Source organism: Botryllus schlosseri, chromosome 11 (assembly GCF_051294905.1).
Source record: "Botryllus schlosseri isolate E-star chromosome 11, Bs_hap1, whole genome shotgun sequence".
Lineage (NCBI taxonomy): Eukaryota > Metazoa > Chordata > Ascidiacea > Stolidobranchia > Styelidae > Botryllus > Botryllus schlosseri.
Genome location: NC_137246.1, coordinates 1,442,065 through 1,466,082, shown reverse-complemented (window position 1 = coordinate 1,466,082; position 24,018 = coordinate 1,442,065). Strand labels below are relative to the sequence as shown.

Genomic DNA, 24,018 nt, shown 5'->3' with positions numbered 1-24,018 from the left:
ATTCGACCAATCGATAAAATTGAGATGAAGAATAATCGGTGTAAAAATGTAGCAGGAGTATAGGGATCCATCTAGACTTAATATGTTTAATGTATCGTGAGAACCAAATCCGTGAGATCGGGGCGTTGGCTACTGTATATCTTGTTAATGGGTAATATCGGTAGCAAGAACAGAAACTCGTTTTGCACTCCGCTCAATATCAATGTAGCAATAGTTAGACGCCGAATACATTGTCCGGTCATTGTGTCTTGGGCAGAAGACAAGATTATCTGTCCATTGACTGATTAATAGACCGTCAAGGCGTAAACTTGCTGTCCCTTGCATGTCCTCGTCGAAATTTATGTGATTAATATATCCTTTGATTGACCCAGTTGATACATTTTGAGACGGTTAGAAAATCACCATGTAGGCTACTTCAGCATTGTGGCATAATGTGGTTTGGATCGTCGCTAGTTATCGTTGGCAATACACTAATATGTACAATGTAGGGCCTACATATCTATATATCTTGACTGAAATGTAGGGTTGGAACTAGCATCATGACGTCACGTGACATGATAGGTTCACGTTGGCGTTGGCGTTGACCTTTCAAAAAGGTTCGCCTTCACACTAACCTGAACCTTTCAGAGGTTCACGCCATCCCTGCAACCTTGACAACGTAGATTAAATATGACTTTCATAGATCATTTTTAGGAACTCATTGCAATAAGGTACAAACACCCTTCACCTTCTGCACACGCGTAACAGGCTTCAAAGTAATCGCATTTCCGGCTCAGTTTGTGGTTTTAGTCCACGCATCACCATTCAAAATTAGCTTTATGTTCAAAATTCCAAGCAGTTTTTCACGAGCCGCTCAGAATCACGTGTCACGGGCCGCCTTTGGCCGCCGGATCGCAGTTTGCCGAGATGTTGCATATATGATACTAGATCACTTCAACTGCCAGCGCCGCAGGCGATCTTGAAGTAGTAAAGGCCCTATATTGCTTGGAAGAAAGTTAGATGTGGTACGGTCGGATCAAAAATTACAAAATGATCTCTAGACCTCAAATCTTCCGCCGAGAATAGTAGATCATTTGCTGTCTCAACACTTTGATGCAAGCTCCACCGATCACGCTCATATACATGGATATCCTCCTTTTCAAAATATTTATAAACGTTTAAAATCTGTTGCTCGAACGTATCATCGGTCCCCACCCGGCGGGTCCAATGGCACATGATCATGGGACCTATGAGACTTACGCTCAAAACTCAAATTCTTCATCTTGTTTTGTTGTGTATTATAATCTAGCACGCCAATGAAGAATGTTTCGTCGCCACCTTCAAGAATAAAATAAAATATATCAACTCAAATGTTGGGATAAAATCACGTTTTGATTTCCGTCGAAACTTGCAGAATTAATTGCTCATACATTTTACCGGCAAATCGACATTTTGACTTTCAAATACCTCGTAATAGCGATAAAACACCTCAGTAACTATGATTTACAGCCTCTATACATGTAGGCGTGTTTCTGTTGTGTGATTAATTGGTCCAGCTATTTTGCTTGATTTGGCTATATGGTACCATAGGCTTCCCACCCTATAAATATTGTAATTGAATTGAAACTTGTCCACTCGAGGATGGTATTGATTCAAAAATATGTGTCAGTATATACTCTGAATCAATCCCTATACTCAACCTCAAAAATTATTGCGGGTTTGTTAGTCTATGGAGGGTGAAATGGAAAATTGTATATGTCGATCCAAATTTATTTCACACCCCCTAAAACGTAAATCATTTGTCACAGACCCTATAACTCACGCAGGTCGAAATTTTTGGCATGTGAGGAAAGATTCTGCGAGCATACCATTGTGGACAAAGTCGCGTACTGTAATCATGGGATTATCACATAGAATTTTTCAAGTATTTTCTGTCCCGGTGTCTCATCGGTACCACATCTCCCCTACACCAATTAATTGATTTTCTTTATACTCAGATGTCAAAACAATACAGCAGTAGAACGAAAAAGACCCAACATCATCGGTTAATGCCGTGGGGACCACCTTTTGACAGAGTTGTATCCAGAATGTTTCCTTAGGCATGACCAAGAAATGTGGTCAAAAATACGCCATGTAACGTATACAAATATAGCTCCGAAATAATTGAACTCCCTAATGAAACATGAAATGCTCATAAAAACATTAGCGTTACCTAGCTAGTGTTTCTAGAAAATATCATTCCATTTGAAAGGAGTGATATAATTAAATCTCATCTCAAACTCGAATTCCAGCGTCCAATCCCTCGTCTTTTTCGATATACCGACAAGATAGCGTAATGGTTAAGCGTCCGGCTTCTTGACCGGTAGGTCGTGGGTTCGATTCCCGGCCGGGTCAGACCAAAGACCTGATTAGTAACACTGGTATCCATGGCTTCCCTGCTTGGCGCTCATGCATTACTGGGATAGCATGGAGGGGTGGTGCATGACTTAGAAAGCCGTAAAGGCTGTCTGCACTTCCTTGTCCAGCGGCATATGCACATCATGCACTCATGGTATGCATATGCGCAGATCGTGTGTATGTGTATCATGAGTCGGTGTATATGCCGCAAAAACATCAAGGACAAAAATAAACTACGTCCTTTTTTTCTTTTTTGATATAACGCATCAAATTCTTCGTTCTGACGGACAGTAAAATGATTCTTCCAGTCTCCGACTTGTCCTTTCCTCATGAATTTCGCAATGTTGGCGTCGAAAACTCCATTTGCCACCATACGGGAGTAATTCACGCAGTTGTTGTCTTTCATGTTCTCGAACGACACGTGGTTGGCGATGACGTCGACTTGCATGTCGGACAGATATTTCTCCAGGAAATTGGCTAACATTTTGATCTCTTCTTTTCAGTTTCTTTTCATGTCTTCGTACGATACGAAGTACATCGAGCTCGGTCATTCCTGCGACATCTAAATTGACGCAATTTCAATGGCTCCTTAAGAATTACAATTGAAAATATGGGGTCAATGTGGCTTATTTGAAGAAAGAGGTTTTCCGCCGATGGGATATCTTTTACTAGGGTTAAATTGCCATGCAGCATTTTACGGCCATCATCATCAGAACATATACTTCGTTCCGGTGATATACCACGTGGTTTAACTGTTGATCAGACGATGATTTCGATGGTTCCTATCATTCCATATCGTATACGTCGACAAAATCTAGTGCAAGTCGCACTAAGGCTCATACTATATTGCCTTTTTTCGACAGAACAAAATGTTTTAAAACATCTGTTTTAAATGCAACTCTACATATATCGTACGACCACCGCACATAGAGCTTTCACATAGCACATTAAGAGGAGAATGGAATCCCAGCGGATGTAAATATCATAGTGAGGTAGTGATCGACTAATTCTCTGTTCCTATTCCGATCCTGTTCTTTAAAGCTCAGGCCTGACTCTGGTCCGACTCCTAGGCCGGCTTCTAGAAATAACCATGATCCGATCCGATCTATACTCACAGGATGGTATTGAATATTGATTGAAACAATGCAAACAGGAAAAATAAAAACTCAAGGATCAAGGACCCTTATTTGAAGTAGTTATGTCAACTTGAACTTAACATGTTGTTTATTTCCATGAACTTTTCACTTTAACTGTCGATTCGAGGATCGAGATTGGTAATGCTGCCCTATTATTGGTATAGAAAGTACTGATCCGGGTCCGATCCGACTCCGGCCGTATCAAAACAAGTACGGCTCCGGCTCCGGCTAAAAATGAGAACAACCGGCCGGATATATAATCCGACTTCCCGTCCATGTCCCACTCTAAAATATTACGGCCCGACCGATATCGTATTTTTAAGTCGATGTCGATAAAACAGATATCTACCATCTAGGGATGGTGTGAACGTGAGGTTCACGTTCGCGTTCTGTGTGTGAACCTCCGAAATTTAGAGGTTCCCGTTCACAAACGAAACTTGGTAGGTTCTGGACTGTGAACCTTTTTCATACATTATAATACGGACGGCATTGTAACATCTTTGGTTGAAATTCGTTGCATTTCAACTTTGGACACTCTCTGCATGGCGCTGGCAGCATAAAAAATCAACACTAAACGAGCATACATCTTGCTAATCTAAGAAAAATTACTTACTTTGTTACAAAAGTTATTTACGCGAAATATTCAGATTTCCGTTTGCGAATATTTAGCGTAGTAGTAGTAATACTCGGACGCCGAAAACACTGTCTGATCTGGCCTAGACCGTGAAGCCGTAAGCTTATATTCCCTTGTAAGTCGAAATTGTTGGCAGAGCAACGGAAGATATTGGTTTTATATTATATATTATATCATTTGATTGCTCCAGTTGATACATTTGGCGAAGTTTAAACGGTCAATACGTACTTCAGTATTATGGCATTATGTGGCCCAAGTCGTCGCTAGGTATCGTGTACATTAGTATAGGCTATCACGTCACTGAAATGTAGGGTTAGAATTAGCAATTAATATGACGTCACGTGACGTCATGAGGTTCACGTTCGCGTTCACACGGAACCTGAAAAAGTTTCGCATTCACACGAACCTGAACCTTTCAGAGGTTCACACCATCCCTGCTACCACCTTCACCGATAACACCGCTATATTCACCGATATTCAAAAATATGGCATTTCCAAAAATCGATAGCATTTTTTCAGAATACAGTCAGTTTTCTCTACTTGCACTAATTGCTCAAGTGGTTATGATTTTAGAATACTTCTACTTTCAGAATTATATGCCGGCAATATTTAATTTTTTACTTACATAGAGATCACCGCTACTACTTGTACTTGAATGTAAATGTATGACGATACTTTTATTTTGACTTGAGTACCAGCGATAGCTACTTTGACTATTTCCAGTTTAACAATCGACGATAGTGAGTCTCTGACTCCCTTTACTAGGAGTGTCAAGCTAAACTTGAGTCGCGGGCCGGATTCAAACCTCCAAATCGCGGCAGTCAAACGATTCCAAATTCCTACTTCCTACTCTACGCATTTGTTTTTCATTTTAATACTTTATTTTCAAGCTTTTATGCGCAATAGTATATCACATTATATTACGAATAATGGGGGTTCTACTAGCTCAGTGGTCGGGAACCTATGGCTCGAGAGCCATATATGACTCTTTTGGGCATAAGATATGGCTCTTTTCGAAATTTTAGTTTTTGTGGTTAATTTATCAAAACTGCAGCAACCTGTTATTAAATCTTCAGCACCACCAGTATAATTATTCTTGTGGTAGTATAAACATGTTTTTGAGAGGTTTATACAGTTGCGTATTCAGGGTTTGGACAGGCCGTGTTATTTTTGGCATTTCAGCAGCCGGATGCCAAAACTGCCAAAAATAAAAATTTGAAAATGCTATTAACAGGACCGCGTTACAAGCGAGAAGAGCGTTTGTGAAAGGCAGGTTTCTTAATCTGGGTCCAGCCCACCCATTAGGGGTGAAAGCATGGTGTCCTAAATGGTGTGGGCACAGCGAGATTGAACGGCTGACTGCATTTGGTTTACGTCATACTTTCCATTTGTCCAAAGGCAATTCTACGACCATTTTTGACCGGCTTGTCGAGCGCTAAATTTGATAAAACGGGTATCAATAAGAAGCTGCCGCAGTACTGATTATTAAATTATAAATTATATTCTGCTCATTAGAACTGGAACCCCCAAAATCAACCACGATTTTTGCATTGTGATCGAGTTGAACATTGTGACGCAACAAACTGTCTGTCTATTTCTGAGCTGCATAGTCTCGTTTTGCCAGACAGTCTTGTTGTTTCAATGTTCTTAAACAAGCTAACCTTCCTAGTTGGTAATATTAAAGCCACCTGTTTCAATGTTCTTAAACAAGCTAACCTTCCTAGTTGGTAATATTAAAGCCACCTGAAGTGACAAAAGTCCTCCGAAAATCTATCGGTAGACTGAAGGAAAAATGATAGTCGGGCTACTAAATAGAATGTGTTGAGAGACAACACAGGAAACTCCTGGAAAAGTATCGGGAAGAAAATTCTTTCCGCGATGAGATCGATGGCACTGGCGAAGTGATCTCCTTTCATGATGCATGGAAGCCGGTTCGGCCCTCCAAAGATTTTGAAGCTCTGAAAACCTTTTGTGGATGACTGGCAGCATTCTTTCCCTCAACGGCTACTGTTGAAGCCGATATTTCCCAGATTCGCTGGCCGAGAAATGAATTTAGGAGAAAGTTAGCTGACCTGAGTTTGGAAGCACTGTTACAAGTGCAAACGATTTAAGTCTATTCAACAGCTGTAACAATCAGCTGCTGACCGTGTTTGTTAGGCTTTTCTTTCTTTTTTTTTTTGCTTATTGGCACCGATTCCGATGGATACTGCATATTTTTTGGTCTCGTTTGATATTATTAACCTATGAAATCGTTAGGTATTTTCTTCTTCTTATTGTTTGTTGGCACTGATTATACGTGGATGCTGCAAATTTTGTGGTGTCTTTTGACAAACTAGCCCAAATAAAGCGTTTTTGTGACTAATTCGAGGCTGAAACTATCTATTTAGAGGACGATGCCAAAACTGCCAAAAATAAAAATCGCAAAATGCCAAAAATAAGTTATTTTTGGCAGTTTTGGCATATGCCAAAAAAACACGGCCTGGGGTTTGGGGCTCGGACCCCCTTTTCAAAATCCTCAAATGTAAGCCGGCGACCAATATCACTCCGGATTTCGATATACCCAGCACGAAATCATGGATTGCACGATACGTTGATTGATGGAAGAGACTATAGGAGACATGGCAGCGCCTGTATCACAATACAGTTTCCAAATACACCTTTTCCACCTGATCTACGGCAAGAAATTAACTGTCGTGGGTGGAAATGACATTCACAATTACACATTCAAATTATACAAACAACGCCATAGCGATCCACCTTATTGATTGATAACGTAGCTTTGTAGTCGCTGTCAAAATATAGGCGTGTGGCGCAACGTTATGTTATCGCTGAATACGTTGAGAATTCAGAAATAGAATCGGAATCAGTGCGACAGTTACTTTCGATCACTATCAGTTATTATAAATTCTAAGATATATACGACGAATTGCGCTATCGCAGGTAAGGCATGTCCCGGCCGTGCCTCACATGTACCTTATACCTCTCCTTTCGCTCTTTATTTTCGAACAATTTGGTAGTCAAAAGTTCAAAATCTAGTAGACAGGTGAGGCGCTGCCTCACTTGTCTCCCCTGACCCCACGTCAATGACACATCACACATTACAGTGTATACGTATACTGCTGTATAGTGATCATGTTTTTCTCCACCTACGTATGTCATCATGGGTCCTCGCATCAAGACGAATCTACGATCTCGTAGAACTGAAGAAAGTCTCAAATTTTTTATGAACAACAAATATCAACCAGACTACAAGGCCATCAGGAATAACATGCAACACCAAAATATGCATCAAATGTAAAAAGCGCGTAAAAGTATATTCATACTTTTACTGTTGTCTAGGTCTGTTGGAATTCTAAATGTTAATTGTCTTGAGCTTTGAAAAATATCACAGGCTACTCAGTGCAATACGATTAAAAATATATAACTTGCAAAAGATCTTTTTAACTCAAGTTTGGTATACTCATTACTCAAATAAGACGATTAGCATGATTAGTACGAGATATCACCGAGGAAATAGTTGCAAACTACGAATCCCATGCAGCGATTTCGAATTTGTGCTACCATGGCGTCACGAGTTTTCAATTGTGACGCAATAGTTGATTGACATGTATGGCTCTTTGGGAGTTAAAATGGAAAATATTGGGTCAAGATGGCTCTTCGGACGAAAAAGGTTCCCGACCACTGTACTAGCTGCACAGTTATTCGCATACAATGGAATTAGTAATCATACGATGACAGGGTGGTTGAATACAGTTATAAACCCTTAAACAGAAGCTGTTCCCTTTGTTTTAGTCGCATACTGGCGTCTGAGCTACGTATGCGTTGTGGCGAATACAAGAGATTTAATTGTAAACGCCTACTTTGGAATTTGCTTCATTATTATTAAATCACGACTCGGGTTTCTCTTGAGGCCTGGGATCTTTCGAATTAGAGGTGATGCAGCAGTGCGACTATGCACAGATAGTTGAATTATATTATATAACTATAATATATTTTTAATTTAACCTGCATATAGCGGTTTGGTATTAGCTTTCGCGTATGTTAATAATTAGTAATGGGTCGATTTTCCCATAAAACTATGAACTATGTATGCACTTATTTGCCTAATCGGAATTGGGAGTCACTGTTAGCGACTTGATCCTAATGATAAAACCCACGACCACAACAGCACTTCGTCAGCACCCCTTCCTCCCCGAAAAAAAAAATGTTGGTCGTGGGCCACCTATAGTATGATAAACCAAACTTCCGATGGGCTTCGACCCCCAGACCCCCCTCCCCATCAGGTTGTTCGTGTTTGCCGCTACTTATTACAATCATTTATTGTACTGTTTAGTGAGACGCGTTAGTTCGCCTTAAGTTTTCAACAATTCATGATCGAATCGGTCAATATGATCGGGAATTGCATATATGTTGCTATCAAATTTTTTTTGTCCTTCCTGTTCACGTAATCAGATTTCCCGGTAGAGCTGAATGAGGTGTCTTGGAAACTCTTGGGCCCGTAAATAAGAGTTGAACATATTCGAGAGGTGTAATTACCTTGGTGTAATACCTTCATAACATGATATTGTTTCGTAACCTCCTGTCTGCTATGTCGAAAGATATTGAAATCTCCCAAACGTACTAAACTAAAAGACGCACACAATTTCAAATTGGTATTTCTTCACTGACAATTAAATTTTCACTGAAGGTTGGCATTTCTCTTGTGGGGTTCCGATTGTCAGGAAAGGAACATTCTTCGCTTACCATTTAGGCGCCTATGGACAATTAAATATATATGTATATATATATATATATATATATCAGACATGGGGTGATTACTTCATGAATGTAATCGATTGCGATTACGATTACTTCGGAATCACGCGATTACGATTACGATTACGATTACAGCAAAATCAGGAAGTAGTCGATTACGATTACGATTACATTGGAAAAGTAATCACGATTACTCACGATTACATTTATTTTGCATCTTAGCAGTTATATTGGAAGACAATACATGGATTGCGCTGAAAAGGCCTAATGAGATAACATATTTCTTTAAAACATTTGTTTGTTACGTCATAATGTACATATTGCCCATTTTATAAAGGACGATTTATCGCCCCCAATGATTTGCATTCTTGCCAGGTCCATAACTGCGGCACCCCAAATTCCCCAATAGGGTGGGGAGCGTGCTCGGAGGGGACTAAAAAGTATTTCGTGAACCAACATAAATTATAGAGCAGTGCTTTTCAACCTGTGTGACGGTTCGCACTGGTGCGAATGAAAAAAAAATGCAGTGTGAATGACGAAGGTGGTGCGAATAGTGCGAATGAAAATTCGGGTCAAGTGCGAATGACGAAGGTGGTGCGAATGGTACGAATGAAAATCCGGATCAAGTGCGAATGAAAATCGTGATTAATTGTTAACTTTTCTGACGAGGAATAATTCAAATAAACTTGATAGGAAATTTAGAATCAGTGTAACTTTTGTAAGTGCGACGCAATTGTAAAAACTTGATACGACGCACCACTAATCGTAGCTCTTACAAGCCATAGGGAATTGTTATTCCCACACTATAATTATTACGTCACCAAAAGTCTGGTTTGTAAGTTGGTGTAGTGGCAGTATAGAGATCTCTACAATCTCTATAGTGGCAGACATATAGCATATCAGTCCGTCTGACCCTGCGACAGGCTCGAAAAATGATGTCAGATTGACTTTCTGCTTTCTTTGGCTAAACAATCATCATATTTTCGTCACAACTGTTCGATTAGCGCGGGGTACGAGGATAGTAGTAGCCTAAATACCATCATCACAGCGACTCACATTCGCAAGTTTACTGCAACGTAAATTTATACCCCTTCATGGTTATTAAAGTAGAGACCGTAAAGGGTATAATTTTGGGTCGACACGGTGCCATAGCAATCTGTTAATGTGTGATTGTGTGTGCAATATTTATTGAATTTATTGCAAAAAATCCTGCGATCGTTTTTACATATCCAAGGTCACTGTGTTGGGTACTGTAGCCAAAAAATGAGACGCGCAGCAAATGTGGTATATGGCATGGAATTCATGAGCAAATTTTTTTTCTGGAAATCATGGTCGAAGACCGTTGGGATGAACTAGTGTAGGGGTGTGCAACCAGCGAGTTCAGGCCTATGAGACTCATTCATTTCGAGGCCAACCACTTCTGCGTCGGGGCACATGAAGACGTAAAGTTTTGGCGAATAAACGGGTGATAAAATGCGGTGCCAAATACATGAGCGGCGACAAAACCTCGGTATAAAAATGACCGATGCTGGATGGCCAAACCGTTCGGGATGGATTGGATATGCTCCGTTGTCGGCACGGAATAGTCGCGTTCTTGCAATCTGAGTAGACAGTATAGTACAACTGTGATACGTAGATGAATTTAATTCGCCCTAATTTGAAATCGCGTACGTCAGACACGTGTTGTAGAGCTGTGTTAGTTAGAATTGTGATGTGCGCGTTCTGTATGTCATACATGCCCGTAAAATCGTAGCATACAACTGTAATATAAAATATAAATTGCTCTTCATGGGTGAGGCTCGGGTCGCGAGATGCCACAAAAACTCAGATCTTGGTGGTAGTCTAAAAGCTGTTTACCGTTAATAAACTGTTATGAATTCTCAAGTTAGATTAAGGTGAAGAGTAGAACACGCAGTACCATGAGTTGTTTGCTCTTCCCATAAACTTGCGAGACAGAAGTTGCAGCAACGTATCATCAGGTATCGAGCTCTAATGTGACAACTCTCCTTGGTCGTTTAGCACCTTATGTTCCAAAGACATAAGACAAAAGCCTCAGCACAAACATGTGGGTTTTTCATCGTCAAACTGGAGCTTCACGGGACCTATGTGTCAGTTCTCAAAAACGATTTCTGCCAGCAAGCATTTTTCACTCGCGAAAAATACGCTGTATTTTGGATAGGAGTGCAGAACAGATTTTAAGACCTGGCCATCCAAGCGCTAGTAGAAGTTCTTGTACAAATTACTAACAACATTGTTTGGTCGAGAAGGATTGTATTGAAATAATTGGAAGTAAAACGAGCGAAAAAAATTTGCCTTTTTAATGAGACATTTGATAGCTTAACCTACATAGTTATCCAATTTGTTGCACATCTGAACAAATGTTGAGTAGGTCTATCTTCATCTATTTGTATAACAATTTTCGATTAGTTTGTGCGAATGAAATTTATTTCCCAAAAAAGTGCGAATGGAGCTCAAAAAGGTTGAAAAGCACTGTTATAGAGTATTCTCGACAAATTTCATTAACTTGAAAATTCTCTTTGAGCTTTGCCATTTAAATGTCTCTAGATAGCTTGATTTCGAAATGCAAATGTCTCCCCTCAAGAAATAAAGGATGCATAACTCATAGTAATAGGCATTTTGGTGCCAGTCAATACCGCGCCCCGACACACCAAAAGACATGTGCAGTTTCGGCCAACATGCTACTCTACGAAGTGTGCTATCAGAGAAAGGCGTTGGCCGAAATTTGGGGCGAGTGTCCATTGTCAATAGCCGCGCTGGGTGGGCTAGACTAACAGTCTGATCCTTTCAATCTGAGCCCACGATGCAAATGCCACGCAGGCACCCACAGAGCATTAGACATGACAATTTGTGTGTGCGTCTCACGAAAGTTTTTCTTTTAGTCTTCTAAGTTTGGGTCACTACAATATCTTTTGACTATATAACAGACCGGAGGTCACGAATTAACAACATGCACTACATTAATTATTGCAAGATACCAGATGTTATAATTATGGATTACGAGCTCCCTGCTCTTCAGGTAAGTCTGACCATCGGGGGCTGAGATAGGATTAAAAATGCAATATAATGAAATTACCAATGTTATTGACGAAATTAAATCTTCAAGTTAAAAATTGACTACCCTTTGGGGGCCCAAGAACAACGTTTGGAGTGGAGGACGATTTTGCTGTTTTGATCCTGATTCTAGCTACAACCCACGCTAACATGGTATATAAGCCGATGGCTATGGTGGCAGGTCCAAATCTTCAGTAAAGAATCGTGAAATAGCAATTGACGCCCGTTTTGAGTAGAATAATATGAGAATAAGAGAAGGTGAAAATAAAATTCTGCCTTCAACTTAATACAGATAATGTAATGCAAGCGGCCATTACGAGAAACGGCAAAAACGGCGCGGTTATGATGTATATCAGCAGCTGTTGATTTTTAATGCTTCGTTGTGGAAACCGTAATATTTTATTTGACGAGTACAAAATTTCAACTCTTTGTCTGGTGTACGTTCGTACCAGCACATAGGCCTACTGCTCGCCAAGCAGCAACGGTCAAATTGCGTTTAACTAAGCATAACCAAACATCAACACAAAAGTTGCGATTTTAAACTAGGCAGAGAGATGATCAATTATCCTGCAGCGAGGTACATAGTGGCGTCTGAAATGTATTGATAACCCGATATACTGAACGGTGGGTGTTTTACAATCACACTAATGTACATCGAATATCTATTTACTATAAGTGTGGAATGTGGATACTTCTTACGCAAAGACTAGCAAAGCTAATAGGCTACTTCTGACGTAATAATAAGCAATGGCATTTGAAAATCAGACGTTTGTGACTCAATAACTGGCATAATATCTCTTGCTTGTTAACGAATGTTCAGTTTATGTCACAGTCGTCGTACAAATAAAAAGTAATCGTTCTTTCACAAAGAAATCGATTAAATATGCGAAGTAGTCGATTACGATTACGATTACTTCGGAATTTTTTCGAATGTAATCGATTGCGATTACGATTACTTGAAAATGCTGTAATCGTGGTAATCGATTACGATTACTAATCGCGATTACCCCATGTCTGATATATATATAGAAGTTTTCTGTCAGCAAAAGGGCTGTCCTTTTCGGCCCAGTTTACATGGTCTGAAACTGTACACGTCTTGTTGCGTCGTGGTGCGGTAACGGCCGACGCCGAAATGCTTATTTGTATAAATCATGCGTAGTTTTTCTTTTGGGGTGAGTACCCAATAACCAAGAATCGCGCCTAGCGCGAATTGATTTTTTAAATAGTTGCATATAGCCTATGCCCCCCTAAAAATCTGTAATTTATGCTAATTTACGAAATAATTTTGGGCCCCGTTCGAGATCGTCCCCCCCACCCAATTAGGGGTTTGGGTGCGGCATGTTACGGTCCTGGTAAGACCACCATACCGCTGTCGCATGGTTATAATGCGGCCTATGAGATACTCGCCGCCGTCATGGAGTAATAGTGGAGGTATTTCCTTAGAAAAATCCCAACATTGGTTGGACATGTGATGGGTAGTAAACGTATTTTTCATCTACTCGGAATTGCTTCGCGGGCCGGGTGCGACCCGTGGGCCGTATGTTGTACACCCCTGTCCTATACTGTGTTGTGACGCCAAGGTAATTGCCGATATATTTTCCTCCAATTTGCCGATAGCGATATTTATTTCTAAGTGTGATATGGACTCGACATTATCGACGAACTACGTATGACTCGAATCAAGTCACGTGACCCGAGACTAGGACAGCCAAGACAGACATTTCATTGTAAGTTCGAAGAATAGTGAAGTCACCACATGATTGACATTTTGTCTGTCAGTCCTGATACTTGGAAAATAGGGCTAGAAACTATTATAACTGCAGCAAATTTCGATACTGTGAATTCGAGCCATTCTATATCATCCGAACAGAGTCGAAAATAGTGGATTGAAGCGGATTGAACTAATGATTGAACAGTGAACATAATGACTTGGACTCAGACTCGCGAGTCAAAACACTGCGGACTCGACACTCTACTAGCTTACTTGGACTCGGACTTGACTCGGTGGTGAGTTGAAAATTACTCGTTTTGACTGGAGTAAAAACTATAAAAGTGAGATCGACTTGTGATTCAGAACCTTCTGACTTGGTTACAACCCTGGCCCTAGAAAATATATGCTCAGAATAGCTGCTTCATATGAGATTTCGGTAACATTCCATATTCGCTACGACAAACGTAACACATACCTGCCAATATTAATCGACATGGTCAAACCAAGAGCCGAACAGCAAGTTTCCGTGAGTGAAACGCTCAAAAAATTCACTGAACGATCCAGACTCGGGAATTCCTTTGGCCATTCTATGGAAATGATAGAATGACACGCAGTTGTCTTTAGGATTTCGAGCAATGTAAATCAATTTTCCGACGGCTTCTTTTTGTACTTCGTAGGGCAAAAGCTGGAACGGCAGATGGGTCTTGATACACCTGCAACAAGCTACGTCTGCATAAAGCCGTAAACTAGCGAGTCATTTTGAATTGTAAATAGCATCGAATGTTAATACTAATTGTCGTGAGTGTCAGTATGGCTCGTATTACAACTTTACCATCATCTAAATTCACCAACTGACGTCACAATCTCTACTGGTGGACCCGCGACACAGCGTACTTTTTCACGAGTGGCGCAGTGTGCTAAGCGACGCCATCACGACACAATGGTTGTTGATTAGAGTCTCAGCTCTACCAAGTTTCTATGTGTCGGAGATTTATCTAGGATCCTCATTGCCGGTCTTCCTGCGGTTGCAGTGACTTAAAAAGCCCAGAAAGTGACGGTGAAAAGACAGTGAACTTCACAGCCGCTGCAAAGATCCGATGAATGATAAATGACTGATTCGTGGAAGAGGGAGTGAAAGAAAAGTCGCCATGGAATAAATGCATTGAACTGATTAAATTGCCATTGTCGTGGAGCACAAAGCCTCATAAGGCTACACGTAGGGCTGGTCACAATGATTCGAGTACTCGAATCTCAATCGAGTATTAATTTTATTGATTCGATTCGAGTAGTACAAGGTGATTTTTTAGAGTACTGAAATTATACGCTCCTTGCTACTGAAAATTAATTTACTAACGATTAATATAATTTTAATACAATTTGCCATTGAGGAAGCCTTAAAACTTTGATTGACCGTGTCGCAACGTACGAGACATAGTACAAAGCTACGAACGTTACTGGAAATAACACATTTCCGAAGGCGTGGTCATCCCACAACATTGTCAAGAAGTGCAATGTAATCGGTACTGTCGAAAAAATACCAAAGTAAGTGACGGATAACAGGCATTATGTTCTTTGCGGTGGCATGAAAGGTTCATATTTTAATTTTGACATAGTACATTCTGATGTGACGTCATAATGAGTAATATTCGAATGCTCGACTCGACTCGAATCGTAATACGTGATTCAGAATCGAATCGCCCAGGTACTCGATTTTGCTCACCCCTAGCTATATAAGCACTACCGTCGCACCTTTTCAATACAATACAATACACGTATAATTTACTCTATATTCGATATTCGATTCAGAACCCAATCCGTACTAGGGTTACCATATTTTGAGATATAGAAATAAGGACACTTTTTACAATTCACGAAACTTTAAATGAATGACGAAAATGAAAGTAATTTAAACATTTTGACCGGAATACTTTTGTGTAGACTAGAAAAATTTGAAACAGTTGTTTTTACTACTTGACTTCCGAAAGACCCGCTCTAACGTAATTTAGGTTCTGGTGGACCTTTTTCAGTCATCCATGCAGTCAATACCGTTTAAATCCAGATTTGGCGTCATTTATGGCGTTTTTAAGTTGTGCCTTCACAATGCCTGGCTGGATAACGAATTGCCAAAAAGGAGGGCATTCGGGCGCCATCGTAGGACATTTTTGATTTCCTGAAAAAGGAAGACAAATACTCCTAAAGGAGGACATATGGTAACCCTGTCTAATATGCGATGACTTTGAATCATGCCTCATAGGCTCATATTCCGAAAGCTTAACTCGACTTGACTTGTGATTTGACTTGACTTGAGTCGAGTCACCTTCAAACATCGACAGACTTGACTTGACTCAAGTTAAAATGACTCGACATGAATTGTGACTCGGAGGTATTGACTTCAATCCCAACACTGCGATAAATATGTTTTGCCTATTTATTTTGCTAATACTGCGTCACCGGATTTCGTAGGCAATTACTAGTTATACGGTATTACATTTGCATCAGGGCTGTGGAGTCGGTAAATTTTACTACCGACTCCAACTCCGACTCCGACTCCACACATTTTCAATGGACCGACTCCGACTCCGACTCCTGAGTCTTTAAATGTATCGATTACGACTCCGACTCCGACTCCCGAGTGTTTATACCTAACGACTCCGACTCCGACTCCAACCCCGACTCCAATAATATTACCAATTTACTTTGAAAATTATATGTCACAGTGACGGTTAAATGACTATCATATAACCATTAAACATATGCAAACATATGAGTAACGATGGCATGCACAATTGTTTCATTGTGGCACAGCTCGAATTATTCATTATGCGTGAAAGATTGCCTTTCTAAATATTTTTCCTTTTTCATATTTTATCAGTTTTTACAACATGGGCTCTCTTAAACAACCTAATATGTATGTATCATTCGAACACGACATATAGCCCATCCTATAAAATTAAAATATAGATAAACAATTGAAATGTTGCTCTTATGTATGAGTCAGCAAGTAATACGGAAATATATCGTATTAATTTTCTCATTACATACTGTACTGATTACAAGCACACCTTACTCTCACTACTATTAGACATTGGTCATAAACGAAATTTAGGAAGTATAGTCAAATAGCATAGGGCCTATATCTAGTCTACATGCACTTGGTCAAGTAATAAAGGACTAGGACTTGCAGTCTTTCTTAATTATTTGTTCAAGCCAAGCACTTAAGCTACTACAAATATTTTTAATTTTGTCTAGTGGGAAGGAGCGTTTGGTTATATTTACATCGATTTTACAGCCAGACGATATATTTGCTCAGTCACAATATCATGGTATAATTCCAAAAATTCCATAAATTTGTGACTGCATCGCGAAGATTCATATTGCTTCTTTCTTCTTCCATGCAACTGAATCGTAATTTGCAAATGATGTCTAATTCTCTCTATGTCTTGGGTTGCCAAGCTTTTCGACTAAAGGCCAACATGAGATTTACCAACCATTGCGCGGGCAACTTGCCTGTTGATGAGCTTTTATTTTAGTCGTCCGACAGGAAGGAACCGAATTAGGCAACATTGAAAACAAGACTTATGACTACGCGTTAAAATTGATAACAATTATGTCATGAAAACTGCCAGTGCAACTGTACAGTGTGCAGTAGGGCTGTTCAAAAATACCTTTTTGTTCTGGATTCCAGTCGGTCAGTCATTAAATTGTCAGGTTACCCTAAAAAACGCTGCACACCAAATTTGGTTCAATTCTAACAAGTATAGGGCTCCGCAGATCCAATTAAAATTTTTAATTTAAACAGGAAAATTAAAAAAAAAATTTTCAAATTTTTCTGTCAACCCCGTGAAATTGTTGAGCTGTCTTCAGAGACTCTGCAAAACAAATTTGACTCAATTCCAACTAGTACAAGTGGAGTTATTGGAGTTTTTCGTTGATAATCCTCGGATTATCCACCAATCAAGGATAATCCGTTAAATATCAACGAAAAACTCCAATGACTCCGCTTCTACTAGTTGAAATTGAGTCAAATTTGTTAACATACTGCGCTGCGAGGCTGCAGGCTGCGAGAATGCAATATAGAGACAAAAATAGGCCACACAGTTCAACAGTCACGTTTTTAATACTTTACGTGAGTACAACGTTATGCTCTCCAACATGGGCGACGGTCATAGTTACCACAAAAGACATAATATTTTATGAAAGAAATACAACTACAACAAAAAGTGTCAAGATCATCACTTTTATTTTGAATTATGAGCAATACCTGATAACGCTTTTCAGCGACTGAGGAATTGATATTGGGGATAGTGAGGCACGGTACTAGCTGAATGAATATAACCTCGCACGGCTTGATCTTTTGGGGAAGCCCAAAACCGCTTTTTAAGCGTCTCGGTCTCAAAAGTGTCTGGGCCATTTCACTTCAAAGCAATGTGCCTAAAGCACGTCCATATCAGCTGATTCTGCCTCAATGGATTGCTGTCACCATCGCCAAAGCCTTTTCAGCTAGCGAGGAATAGTGATGCTGGAAACAGGAGAGCAGCTAACTTGAACGACGACAATAACAACACATTGCAACTTAAATCAATTCCAGTATTTCAAAATGCCATTCTAAGCCTTCTTCCGAAATGTCGAATCAGATCGCGGGCCATAAAATATGACCCGACCGCGTGTTGATAAAAGCAAACTAGCATTATAGTCGCCCAAGGCTGATAGAAGTTACATAATTGAATTTTCCGTATCATTCATACTGTAGTGTCGTCGTAACGAGATGATGCTCGAATACTCGACACTACTCGAAGAATAATGCACTCAGGTAATCGATTTTGGAAATCTCAAGTCTTGAGTCCTGTGCCAGAGCATCCTATAAGACTGAGACTGTTAACTGGCTCTATCCAATATCCAATGTCAACTTTGGATAGCACCGCGCACGGCTGCCTTGCCTTCGATGCTAAACGGAAGCTCTTTGTTCAATTTGGTATTCCCATCACTCGTAGTTAATTACGATCCGGGCTATGTTTTAAGAGTGTTTGAATGTTGCAACTATAGTTAAATATGTGGTTAAAATCAATGTCTGTACAGTGCGAGAAGCAGTGGCGCCTACAAACAGGATGTAGCAAGCAAACAAGATGCTTATACTTGCAAAAAGTCATTTAGGCGAATGGTATTTATTTCCAAAAAATTACTGCAGCCAGCCTATGAGTCGGAAAAGTTTCGAGAATCTTGACGGTTGTATATAATTTCAATTCCATGTCGTTGAAGCAATTTCACGATCTCGTTATAATTGATCTTTCGAATAGTTGTTACGACAATTCCAGTCAGAAGTATGATACAAACATATTCCGTAGAAAAAGTAGAATTATGAGTATAGTATAAAAATAATACCCGGGTAAATAGTGTAAAGTCCTTGCTCGCGGGATAAGAGCAGGTAGACAAATTTACTAGAGTTGAAGTACTTCGCTACTGGCCACCAATGTCAGGAATACCATCATTCCTGTTTTGGTTCACATTGTGTGAATCTATGAATCTATGATTTATTTCATGAAGGCGATCAACACACTGCTTCAACGCTAATGGGATATGGGTTTGAGTTCGGCCATAATCTCATTCATAACTTCTACCTACGTGTCCGAGGTTTATTTAGATTGCTCCCTTGCAGCGGTTGTCAACATGGGGTCCGCGGATCCATGAAGGTACCCAAAGTATTTTCTGGTGGTCCGCTAAACCTCCAATTATAAAAAATGGTTGATACCTAGGGCGATTTTTTTGACAAGTCAAAAATGTCAAAATTAGGTCAAAATTGTAGCGTTAGGTCAAAAAACGTAAAAATTTATTGCAAAGTTTAAACTTTTTTGCAACCTGCATTTCGTTTGTATCGTAGATTTTGCAATGTCGGTGGACTTATCATTTGACATTTTATTGCTTGCAGCCTGCTTTATAGGCCTACCGTTGTAGACGGCCCATTGTCTTCTCATTTTCAATCATAAACATTCAAATGAAACAAATAGGTTGGCATGGTGTTATGCTCAACGTACCGCAATATCCCAACTGAAGCAAGACTGCGTGGGCATTGCATGGTTCTTATATCAAGAAGCGCATGATGAAAAATTGTGATGTAGAAACTATTGCCAGAATGAAGCAACACGGTTTGTCACCAGCGCTGCCAGTTAATAACTGCTGCTGCTGAACGTTCTTTCTCCATTCTTGGCAAACTACTATGTAAGGACCGACACTTTCTACCCGAGAATGTAGGAAAGTATATTACGTTATACCACAAAATGTTTTAATTATTTCTACCATAATGCGTGCTGTAACTACTGCAATTCTTTATAGGGCCAGATTTCGACAAATAAAGTATTTTCATGTAAAAATTTGTCAGTTTTTGAGGCATAAAATTTTTTTTTCATGCCTAACCACTTCGTAAGGACAGACAGTTCCAATCGGAAATGAAGATAAGTAGTACAATTGTAACATTATGTGGGAAAACACCTCACTTGCATACATTAGGTCAAATTTGGTCAAAATTAAGATTTTTCAGGCAAAAAATGTCCACATTTTGATTTTTTAGGTCAAAATCTTCCGTTTTCAGGTCAAAAAATCGCCCTATTGATAACCTAATTTGTGTTTTATTCTAATTAGAAAAACCAGAAGGCCGTTTCGCTTAATTACTGCTAAAACATGAACGGAATGGCCGTCTGAAATGAAATATTCTACTGTGCAGACTCAATTTAATTGCAAAATTGTCAATAGCCTTCTGATATAAATATGTTGCTGTTTAGAGATGTTTTTTGGGGGTTTAAGAAATAATATGTTTGCAATAATCCGTTTTCTCGCGTGATATGCTTAACCGCTTTTCCAGAATAACTTCAAGGTGAACTGCTAGACAGAAATGACTAGGCTGGACGCTATATGTTCATTAGAAACCTGATTCTCAATTTTGGTGCCATATATGGTGCGATTATACCCAAAGATGTGATCGGAAGCGTTACGCGTTATTATTACATTCGCCAACACCTATCTTTGTCGAAATGGACTTTTGGCACTCGTTCATATCATATTGAAGATGCGAATTTTAAGCACACGGCCACGGTCGCGTATTTCAAGAAATGCAGCAACATAATTCACTTTGGAATAAAAAAAGTCTTCCCAATATCTACATAAATAGTACAATGCTATTTTGAAGAAAAGTCATTTTGTAGCTGCTGTTTATCACTAGCTTGCAGTTAATATTTGCTCATGACGGGTGACGGTTGCACGGTAATTGATCTATATTTGAACTGTAACTTGGTGTGTAGGTGTGTGTGTGTGTGTGTGATGGGGCGGTCCAAAGTGGTTCCGTGACGGTCCAAAGGTGGTCCGCGAAGACAAAATGGTTGAGAACTACTGTTCTGTTGCCTGTCCAATTGTCGCTAAGACCACCGGACGAAATCTGACATTTTTCGATTATAGACCTATGCCATTCCATTTTCGTCGCTTGTCGTATTTATGGAATTTCCTGTAACTCTCTATTTAGCGTACATGCCTATTATTTATATGTTCAAGGTCAGACCTAGCTGTCTGATTGAATGACTAATTCATGTCGTCTCGACTGCTACATATCCTTGCAATATATCGCAATCTTGTGTCATTTTGAAATGATGAGCTGAGGTTAGTTGGGAACTTCTTAAATTGTCGCGAATCGTAATGTACTGCGAGTTTTGTCGCTAGTAGTATAAAATTCAGACACGTGTGTCGCATGAGGTCAGCGTGTCCGGGTTTGGACAACACTGCAGCAGCGAATTCAGCAAGTTCATGATACGATCAGAGCAGAAAAACTCCATTGCATTCAGACTTCCTAGCTCAGAGTTACCACGACTATATAAGAGCTTCATGGAGGTAGGCTACATAACTTCAATATACAATTGAATAGTATATTCCTATCGAAATTGATCCGAACATTTTCGGCTGACCCTCGTCAGGGGTCAGCGTCATAAAACATGTTCGTTTTGAATTCTATACTACTTGCTGACGATTACCCCTGACTAGTGTTAACCGAAAATATTCGGGTTCATTTCAATATGAATGAACTATTCAACTATATAACAGTGCGTAGAAAGGGGGTGAAAACGTAATATAGTTTATTCTGTATCCCGATATTTCCGTATTTGTCAGTCTTCAGCAATTTCGTTGTTGTTCATGTGAAAAGCCGATCCGATTACGCTGAAATAAAAATTAGTTGCGAGTTTTGAAAAGCGAGTAGTTCTATGTTTAGTGGCAGATTTTCAGAAGAGAGTAATTCTAGTTCTAGTAGCGAGTTCTGAAAAGTGAATAGTTCTAGTTCTAGCTGCGGATTTTGCAAAGCGAGTACTTTTAGTTCTAGATGCGGATTTTGAATTTGAGCCATTCTAGTTCTAGATCTAGTTGCGTATTCTGAAAAGGTAATATAGTTCTAATTCTAGGTGCGAGTTTTGAAAGCGAGTAGTTCTAGTGGCGGATTTTGAAAAGTGAGTGGTTCTAGTTCTAGTTGCGTGTTTTGAAAAGTAAGTATAGCTCTAGCTCTAGTTTAGGACTTCAAGAGTGTGTATTAGGGATGGTCTGAACGTCTGAAAGGTTTAAGTTCGTGTGAACTGTGAACGCGAACTTTTTTGAAAGGTTCTTTGTGAGTGCGAACGTGAACCTCGTGACGTCATATTGCTAATTCCAACCCTACATATCAGTGAAGTGATAAGTAGGGCAATTTTTTTTGACATGTCAAAAGAAGTCAAAATTAGGTCAAAATTGTAGCGTTAGGTAAAAATTTGTCAAAATTGTTTACAAAGTCAAACATTTTTTGACCTCTGCATTTCGTTTGTATCGTAGATCTTGCGCTGTCGGTGAACTTATCATTTGATATTTTACAGCTTGTAGCCTACTTTATTGGCCTACCGTTGTAAACGGACCATCGTCTGCTCATTGTGAATCATAAATGGTCAAATGAAACAAATAGTGACATCGTTTTATGGTCAACGTACCGCAATATCCTAGCTGAAGCAAGACTGCTTGGACATTGCATGGTTCTTATATCAAGAAGCGCAAGCTGAAAAATTGTGATATAGACAACATTGTCCGAATGAAGCAACACGGTTTGTCACCAGCAGTGTGCACACAACTTGAGTGTTGTCAGCCAACAAATGCTGCTGTTGAACGTTCTTTCTCCGTTCTTGGCAAGCTACGTAGTGAGGACAGACACTTTCTACCCGAGAATGTAGGAAAGGATCTTTCGTTGTACTACAACAAATTTTAATTATTTCCACCAGAATACGTAATGTAACTACTAGAATTCTTCATAGGGCCAGATTTCGTTAAAATACTAGTTTTTCGTGTAAAAATCTGTCAGTTTTCGAGCCAAAAACGTTTTTTCAGGCCAATCTACTTTGTAAGAACAGACAGTTCCAACCAGAAATGAAGATAAGTAGTACAATTTTAACATTATATGCGAAAATACCTAATTTGCATACGTGAGGTCAAAATTTGGTCAAATTTCAGTTTTTTTAGGTCAAAAAAGGTCAAAATTTAGATTTTTTAGGTCAAAATCTTCCGTTTTATAGGTAAAAAAAAATTGCCCTAGTGATAAGCTATATTATTGTATATACGATACCTAGCGACGACGATGCCACAATGCTGAAGTAAATATTGACGCCTTAAACGTCGCCAAACTTGCAGGGTAATCAAGGGAATAAGCTACGCCTTTACGGTCTCAGAGGCCAGACCGGACAATGTATGCGGCGTCTGAGTATTGCTACGTTGATATTGAGCAGAGTGTAAAACGGGTTTCTATACTTGCTACCGATATTAACCCACTAACACATTATACAGCAGTAGCCAACACACCAATCGCACATATTTAATTTTTATGACACAATGAACATATGAAATCAAGATTGACCCCGTACGTCTGCTAATTTTTTTTTACATCAGATAACGATATCAATTTCATTGATTGGTTGAATAAGCATCGTTCCAAGACTACCTACATGTGGTGTGTTTCGCTTTTAATGTTGTGTGATTGCAGGTCAATCTCACAGCAGAGAGTCACTAAATATACGTGAACAGAAAGCTGGATATTTCGAGCAAACTTTTGTAACGAAGCAAGTAAAATTTTTGAGATTGTCAAGGTGCATCCTCGGTTAGTGTTGACTCTTTTGGGCTGCCAGCGCCAAGCATAGAGTGGCCCGCGGTTGAAATACAATAAATCTCAACCAAAGATGTTATAATGAAGTGGAAATTGTAATATATGAAAAAGGTTGACAGTGTAGAACCTACCAAGGTTCATTTGTGAGCGTGAACCTCTAAATTTCCGAGGTTCGCACGCAGAACCATCC

At 39.6% G+C, this 24,018-nt stretch overlaps 1 protein-coding gene across 1 annotated transcript; it reads right to left on the bottom strand.

Annotated features, from left to right (window-relative positions):
- Positions 1–2,284: 2,284 nt before the first annotated feature.
- Positions 2,285–14,411, bottom strand: LOC145449941 (sulfotransferase 1B1-like). The gene is made up of 2 exons (XM_080328382.1): positions 14,178–14,411; positions 2,285–2,875 (listed from the first exon to the last, which is right to left on the bottom strand). The coding sequence occupies exons 1-2, from the start codon at positions 14,268–14,270 to the stop codon at positions 2,426–2,428; spliced, it is 543 nt and encodes a 180-aa protein (XP_080184508.1). The 5' UTR covers positions 14,271–14,411; the 3' UTR covers positions 2,285–2,425.
- Positions 14,412–24,018: the final 9,607 nt, after the last annotated feature.